The following is a 7,818-nucleotide window of genomic DNA, read 5'->3' on the forward strand; positions in this document are numbered from 1 at the left end:
ATGGCAGCCTATTCATCAGGAGGGAAGAAATCATCCCCATTGTAATGGGAGGCTTTAATGGAGCCAGCATCCCGCTGCCGAATGCATTTCCATCCTAATGACCCGAGGGGCTTCCATTGCTTCCAGGGAATGCGCTGCTCATGCGGAATGAGCCGCCGGCTCCATCAGGATGGGAGGGGGTTTGGGTCGGCTGGCTTCGCCTCAATGGGAGCTGAAGGGTGCCCAGCAGTGCCAAGGGCCTGGTTTCAATCCGGGCTCCTTGGCTCTGGGCCCTGATGTGCTCGTATGGACCACGCTGAAGGTGCGGATGGGATGGAGACATCCCGAGCTTCCTTCCCTATGGATCCAGCAGCTCAAATAGAGTTGGATTTGGGGCCCCAGGATGAGGGCGTTGGGACTGGATGGTCCTCAAGGTCTCTTCCAACCCATCCCATCACCCTATGGAGAGTAACCTTGCTTAGGAGGCTTCTGCTTCCTCGCATCTCCTCTTGGCCCTCTTTTACCTTAGACTCATCCGATGGCTTGGGTTGGAAGGGACCAGTGCAAGGAGCAGGAGCATCACCCAGACCACGTTGCTCCCGTGGCAGGGGTGGAGAAAAGAGGTGCCTTGGGAGGAGAAGGCACCAGGTTTGGGATCCCAAGTTTGGGAATCGTGGCCCATTCCTCCTTAGGCAGCCCCTCCCCATGGCTGGGTGGTGGAGAACCCCCTTCCCTGCCTGCTTTGCCTGGTGAAGGGGGGCAGCATCCTTTGTGCTCATTCATTGTGCCGAGCTCCTTGGAATTCCCAGGGCATTCCCAAAGCTCCCATCCCAATCTCTCCTCTTCCAGCTTCCTCAAGCGCCTTGTTCCCAACCCACTTCCAGCTCCTCTCCGCTGGGTTTGCTCCGTGTCCCCATCCCCATGGCTCCGGCTTTGGTACCCTCAGAATCCCCCTTCACTGCCCCATTCCCCTGCCTGGCATTCCAGATGGGAAGAGCATCTTTTTAGCTGCTTTTCCTGGGTTTCCTTGGCTCCCAACAGCAGGAATGGGATCAGCAGCAGCGTTAACGGAGCCATTTGGAACCTCCCTATGCCAGGGCTTTGTTCCTCACCTCCCAGCAGTGAAATAACCCCAAAAGATGCCTCCCCCCCATCCCAAATCCCACCTCAACCCAATAAACCACATAGAAATGACAGCCCTGCATTCCTGGAAGGCCTCAACCCATAGCTCCACAGATGGATGCTCTTGGACGCCACCAATGGGGCTTGGCTGGGGCTTGGGGACCTTTATCCTCCCTGGCGGCTGCTGGGATCCATGGTGCTGCTGGCTCCGGGCTTGGCTCATCCCATGGGGATCCCGAAGCTGTGGTTCGGATCCACCCTGCGCTGGCGGTTTATTTCCATCCTCCCTTCGGATCTGGCTCTCACCTCAGCCTGCTGAGAGGCAGGACAGCTCTGGAGCTGCAAAGCTGGTGCTAATTGCCTGCTAGGGAAGGTGAGTCATTCCCAAGCTGTTCCCAGCCCAAACACCATCCTGCTTCCCCAATGGAGCCCTGGGGCTGCGTGGGGTTGGCTCCAGGACCCTCATGGTGCCCGATGGGTGATGATGCTCACTTAGGGGGATGCAGAGATGCCCAACCAGGCTCCCCTTACCCCCCTTTGGTACCCAAAGGCTCCTGCTGCAGTTTGGGGGGGGGGGGGGTGCAGCCATGCAGGGATGAGGATTGCAGCATCCTTGTTACGTGGAGGCGAGGGGGGGGGACACCCCTCATCGAAGCCCATCAAAGCCCCAGTTCCAGCTCATTTTAGGGCTTCTTTATGAGCAGCGGGAAGGGGAAACGTGCCTGAAATCGCTGCCCGTGGTGACGCTGCACTTCACAGGGAAGCCTTCGGGCGCCGAAGAGGCGTTTTTGCAGCATCACAGGCAGGAAGCGCCTGGGTCTGACTCAGCCTGAGCTCAGCGCCGCATCCGTGCCCGCTCCTTGGGGTGATGGATGGGGGGGAAACAGGGGCCAATCCCCCCCATTCTGCACACAGGAGGGAGATGGGGTCCTGCTCTCCCCCCCCCCCCCCCCATCCTTTTGCAATGGGGGGAGCAAAGCCCTTTCCCCCTTTCCCTGCTTTGCTCTCACATCCCGGTGTGTCCCCCCCCCAACACTTAAGGCTGGTTTCACCCCATGGCACCAGCTGAGGTCTCTTTATTCCCCATCTCAGACCGCCTGCAGCTTAAACCCAGCCCCATGGAGCCCCCCAACCCCGGTCCCATGAGGGGGATGCGCTTAGGAGGAGCCCGAGCTCCCAAAGCCCTGTTTGAGGAATCACCTCCCAGTGGATCCAAGGAAACCAACCCCATCCTCTGCCACGCTGGGAGCATCATCTGGCAGCTCAAGGCAGAAGAGAAAGGAGGGAGCGAGCGGGGTTTAAGGCCATCGCAAAGGTGAGCTTGGTGCAGCTGCAACCCAAGGCTCCCCATTGGTTTTAAGCTGAGTTTAGGGGGATACATCCCCAACCTCACCAGCATCAGGGGCCTGGGAGGAGCATCCCAAAGGACATGGGCTTGGCCCATGGATGGATGGAGGAAGAGCTCCCAAACATCTCCTGGGAGGCATAGGTCAGGTAGAGGAAGCCGTCCTCATCCCGGTTGTCCTGGTAGAGCTCCTGCATGGTGATGGACATGTTGGGCAGCCCCTTGTTGTTCACCAGCAGGTAGAAGGTCTGGGATGAGGCCAGGGAGAGCCGGGTCCTGCAGGGATGAAGGGGAAGGCAAAGTGTGGGTGAGCATTGCCCAGCACCAGGCATTATCCATGGGGATGCAGCTGCAGCTCTGGTGTTGAATGGCTTCTGGTCCCTTTGGTTTCTCCCAATGGGATCAAGCTTCAGGGGAGGCTCCATCCATGGGGATGCAGCTGCAGCTCTGGTGTTGAATGGCTTCTGATCCCATTGGGAGAAGCCAATGGGACCACGCTTCAGGGGAGGCTCCATCCATGGGGATGCAGCTGCAGCTCTGGTTTTGAATGGCTCCTCCCAATGGAACCTGGCTCCAGCATCGTGCCCCTCTGGTGCCACCCATCAACAGGCTTGGAGAGCCAATTGTCACCCCTCATCCTAGCAAGGGTAGGGACCGCTGCTGGCGATGCCCATTGCAAAGGCTTCATTGCATTGGGCTAAGCTTGAACACCCACTAAAGCCTTGCTCAGCGGAGCAGCCAAAGGAGCTGCCATTCCAAGCTGCTTCCTAGGACCTAGACTGGGCTTTTGCACTGACCCAAGGCTGTGAACCCCCCCCGTCCTTGTACTGGGACCCCCACTCACCGCAGGGTGACCACCAACTGGGACAGGGGCAGGTCCTGAGCCACCAAATACTTGGTCCTGGTCAAGGGGGGCAGCGTCTTCTCCTTGTGGTAGCGCTCCACAACCACCTGCAGCAGGGAGGAGATGCTGGGGGGGGGCAGAATGGAGCCCCCGGAGCCTTTAGCAGGGGCTCCCCCTGCTTTGGAGGGCACAGAGGGAGGGGGACGAGGCCTCACCGGGATCTTGTTGGGATATTTCAGCCGGATCTCGGCCGCTTCCTGCATCCTGGAGGCTGGGGAAGGGAAAAGGGGGAAGTGAGCAGGGCCCGTCCCTGTGTCCCTGCGGATCCCCCTGGCCCAGGGACGCACCAAGGCTTCGCCTCTGCTTGAAGGGGCGAGAGCTGCTGCTGCTGTCGGGCTGCATCCTGAGGCGTGGAGCAACCCCGGGCAGGTGATGCTGGAAGAGCTCCTGATATAGGCTCGTCCTGCTCCAGCTGGGGTGGGATGGGAGGGGCTGGGGTGATTGGGAGGAGCTGGGGTCTGGTGAGGGAAGGAGAGGGAAAAGGGGAAAGAGGGAATGGAAAAGGGAAGGGGGAAAGAGAGAAGGGAAAATGGGAAAAGAGAGATGGGAAAATGGGAAAGAGAGAAAGGAAAAGGGGAAAAGAGAGATGGGAAAAGGGATGGGAAGGGAAAAGGGGAAAAGAAAAAAGGGAAAAGGGAAGGGAAAAGGGGAAAGAGAGAAGGGAAAAGGGAAGGGAAGGGAAAAGGGGAAAAGAAAGAAGGGAAAAGGGAAGGGAAAGGGGGAAAAGAGAGAAGGGAAAAGGGGAAAAGAAAGAAGGGAAAAGGAAAGGGAAAAGGGGAAAAGAGAGAAGGGAAAAGGAAAGGGAAAAGGGGAAAAGAGAGAAGGGAAAAGGGGAAAAGAAAAAAGGGAAAAGGGAAAAAGAGGGGGAAAGAAATAAGGGGAAAGGGGAAAAGAGAAAAGAGAAAAGGGAAGGGAAAAGGGAAAAAGAGGGAAGGGAAAAGGGGAAAAGAAAGAAGGGAAAAGGGAAGGGAAAAAGGAAAAAGAGAAAAGAGAAAAGGGAAGGGAAAAGGGAAAAAGAGGGAAGGGAAAAGAGAAAAGGGAAGGGAAAAGGGAAAAAGAGGGAAGGGAAAAGGGGAAAAGAAAGAAGGGAAAAGGGAAGGGAAAAAGGAAAAAGAGAAAAGAGAAAAGGGAAGGGAAAAGGGAAAAAGAGGGAAGGGAAAAGGGGAAAAGAAGGGAAAAGGGGAAAGTAGAAAGGGAAGAGAAGAGAGAAGGGAAGGGAAGAGAAGAGAGAAGAGTTGGGGTTTGCTCCTTTGCCAGCCCCACGCAGGAGCTGGAAGAATGATTCCACCATGGATTAAACCATAACTGATGGGCTGAGGCTGCTCTGCACTGATGGAGATGGGAGCTGGGGGGGGGGGTCCCTCTCTTCCCTCCGAGGTGGGATGAGGAGGGATAAGGCCCTGCTCCAGCACATCAATCCCGGCCGGAGCCGGCGCCAGCATCCGTTATCCTGACACTTTCATTCCCGTGCTATCTCCGGGTGGATTTAATGAGGGCCGGGTGTCAGGGGGGATCCATAAAGCTGCCGAGACATCGGCTCCTCCGCACGCTGCCAATTCCCTGGCTCAGGAGCGAGGCGGCTCTTGCAAACAAATTAGATCCCATTATGCCCATTAAATCCCATTTGTCTTGTTATTCCCTGGCTTTAACCCCCCTTTGGCTCGTTATTCCCCTTTTTTCAAGCCCATTGGTCTCATTATTCCCTTTTCCTTTCTCGTCCCAAGCTTCTCCTGCATCCCCCATGTGCTTCCCCCCCCAAAAGGGAGGAGGCAAGAGCATCCCAGCTCATTCAGACTTAAATCAGCCTCGTTTCAATAAACTCATTGGAATAACAGGAATAACGGGTCCTGGAGCTGCTCGGGAATGGGGTGGTTTAGGAGGGATGCTCCTCACTGAGCATCCCGGCTGCATCCGCCGGTGTTATCCTTGAGCATCCCGGTTGGGTTCATCCCTATGGTGCTTTGAGCATCCCAATCCCATCACCGGGGGCTTTACCCCCCCCCCCCCTCCTGTCTCATATCCATCTTTCATCTCTTTTACCCCTGTGCGACGGATGAGCCTCTGTTAACTGCGCCATAAAAGAGAATCAATCCCCCCTCCGTGCTCATGGCTGGGCTGGAAAACGAGTTGACAGCACAGATTCCATCTGCGTGCATTGCAAATGGATCCCTCTTAATAAACTTAACCCTGGGAAGTTCGCATGGGATTCACAGTGGGGTTTCATAGGGGGGGACTCGGATTTTGCTCTTCTCAGTAAGCAGATAAGTAATAAAGCACCTCGTTTGCTAATGAAAAGGAGGGACTCCGATGCTCTGAGTTCCATTCTGCCCCCAGGATGCGCTGAGGGCTTGGCTGGGAGCACAAAAAGGAGCTGGGAATTGAAAACTAACCCGAAAATCTCCGGTTTCAATGGGTTCGTTAGCGGTGAGCATCCGTTATTGATCCGTTTAACACCCGACCAAGGGCTGCGGGGCTGGGCTGGGCGCTGGAATGTCACAGCGATGGGATGCTCTTCATTAGCGGGAGCCAATTCATTAAGGATGAAGGGAAATGGGGTTTCCATAGGTTGGGGGTGGCTTTGCCGTCCGCATCCCTGCCGCTGTCCCCTGTGTTAAACCCGAGGTCCTGGAGCCTCTTTCGGGCATCCTTCTCAAGCATTCCCAAAAGGGAGGAGGGAAAAGCAGCCCAGCTCAGCCCCATCCCCTCTGCTGCAGTGGGGTTTGCGCTGGCCGGGAGCTTCCCGTGGGAGATGGGTTTCCCTAGGGAATCACGATGGCTGCAATGATCCGAATGGGGCCATAAAGAAAGAGCTGGAGCGGCACGGGGCTGGGGGAGGCGCGATCCAACCGGGATCCCCTCTGGATGCCTGTGGGATCTCATGGATAACCCCTCTCCTGCACACGTTCCCTTTTATCCTGGGGTGAGACACTGGGATAAAGCGGGGTATTAACCCCCCCAAAACCATCCCCCTTTATGGGGGGGTCCCATAGGAGGTGATGAAGTGGGAATCTCAGCTCCAGGGACGGGGAAAGGAGGGTTTGGGGATGCCCATTATTTGGTGCAGCACTTCACTGGGTGTGTATAGCTGTAGGATATAGGGCACGAACCTGTGTATGCCCCACGCATGTATTTTATACCTATTCTATTAACTGTATTGCATTATATTATATTGCATTACGTTGCATTAATCACATCTAACATATTCTAGCTAATAAGTATATATTTTAGTCAAGATTTCTCCCTGTTCCAGCTGATATGTATCTCTTTTAGACAAGATTTCCATCCGTTCTAGTTCATATGCACATAATATGCATTAAATTCCTTCATAATCTAGCTAATAAATCTGTGTTCTAGGTGAGGTTTCTATATATGTATATCTATTGTATATATATGTATATATATTACAGACAAGATTTCTATATGTTCTGGCTGATATACATTATAGATGAGTTTAGGCAAGATGTTCTAGCTAATATATATTATAGATGAGTTTAGCTAAGATTTATCCACATTCTAGTTAATGTATCTACATTCTAGATGAGATTTCTCTCTATGTATCTATTATAGACAAGACTACTAAAGATCCTCACTAATATGTACATATTATGGGTACTATTTCTCTATATTCTATATTGGCTATATTCTAGATTGGGTTTTGATCCATTTGATTGAATGGGCCAGAGCAGGTATCTACCACCAGAGCCATGCCCCGCTCCCTGCCCCGAGGAGGAGCCGGGGATGCTAAAAGCCTCCTGCTGGCCGCATTCCTCCATCACCATCATTCCCAAAGGAGGGGCAGGGGGATGAGGGCTGGAATTCCAGCTTTTTCCCCCCTCCGCAGCTTGTTTTAGCGCCGCCGGCCACATGCTCCCATGGGGATGGAGCTGGGGATGGGATTGGATAGGATGCGCTGGGGATGAGGTTGCATAGGGTGCCATGGGGATGAGATTGCATAGGATGCCATGGGGATGGAGCTCCCACCGCTCGCCGCTTCCCGGCCATCATTAAGCCTCAATTATGGAGCTCCCGCTGGTTTTCCCTTGGGAGGAGAGTCCAGACACAGCCCCAGGGCTCTGCAGTGAGCAGGATCCGCGTCGGAGCCCCGGGAAGGGGATGGATTTGCTGATGCTTTCCTGACGAAGCGAGTTCCTAACGGCGAGCCCCAGACAATCCCCCCCCCCCCCCCCCCGGAGCATCGGGAACAAGGGGATACTTGGGATCCCCCGTTTGAGCGCTATCCAAAGGAGCTGCAGGGTGTTCCTCCCTTCCCAGCCCCTCCAGCTCCATCGCCGGCCGGGATCGGGGCTGAATAACCAATTCTCCTCCCGTTAAGGCTGAGCCTGCAGGAGAATTCCAATGAGGTGGAAAAACCCAGCCTGCAGGATGAGTGATCCCAGGCTGCTTTCCAGAAGAGTTTCGCCATGTGGGAGGTCGTTAAAACCCTGGGTTATGGGGGGTTTTATCGCTC

The 7,818-nt window shown here is 54.9% G+C and overlaps 1 protein-coding gene across 1 annotated transcript; it reads right to left on the bottom strand.

Moving 5' to 3' along the window:
* Positions 1–2,473: 2,473 nt before the first annotated feature.
* Positions 2,474–3,692, bottom strand: LOC130606638 (microtubule-associated proteins 1A/1B light chain 3C-like). The gene is made up of 4 exons (XM_057423156.1): positions 3,638–3,692; positions 3,506–3,561; positions 3,291–3,397; positions 2,474–2,722 (listed from the first exon to the last, which is right to left on the bottom strand). The coding sequence occupies exons 1-4, from the start codon at positions 3,690–3,692 to the stop codon at positions 2,500–2,502; spliced, it is 441 nt and encodes a 146-aa protein (XP_057279139.1). The 3' UTR covers positions 2,474–2,499.
* Between the last annotated feature and the right edge of the window lie 4,126 nt (positions 3,693–7,818).

Source organism: Pezoporus wallicus, unplaced genomic scaffold, assembly GCF_028554395.1.
Source record: "Pezoporus wallicus isolate ANWC-B61680 ecotype Strahan unplaced genomic scaffold, APGP_CSIRO_Pwel_v1 contig_14531, whole genome shotgun sequence".
Lineage (NCBI taxonomy): Eukaryota > Metazoa > Chordata > Aves > Psittaciformes > Psittacidae > Pezoporus > Pezoporus wallicus.

Excerpts from the sequence above, each read along its gene's own strand:
- LOC130606638 (XM_057423156.1), bottom strand. The coding sequence starts at position 3,692 with ATGCAGCCCGACAGCAGCAGCAGCTCTCGCCCCTTCAAGCAGAGGCGA. Across the intron at positions 3,562-3,637 it reads CAAGCAGAGGCGAAGCCTTG|CCTCCAGGATGCAGGAAGCG; the intron begins GTGCGTCCCTGG and ends TCCCTTCCCCAG. Across the intron at positions 2,723-3,290 it reads CAGTTGGTGGTCACCCTGCG|GACCCGGCTCTCCCTGGCCT; the intron begins GTGAGTGGGGGT and ends TCATCCCTGCAG.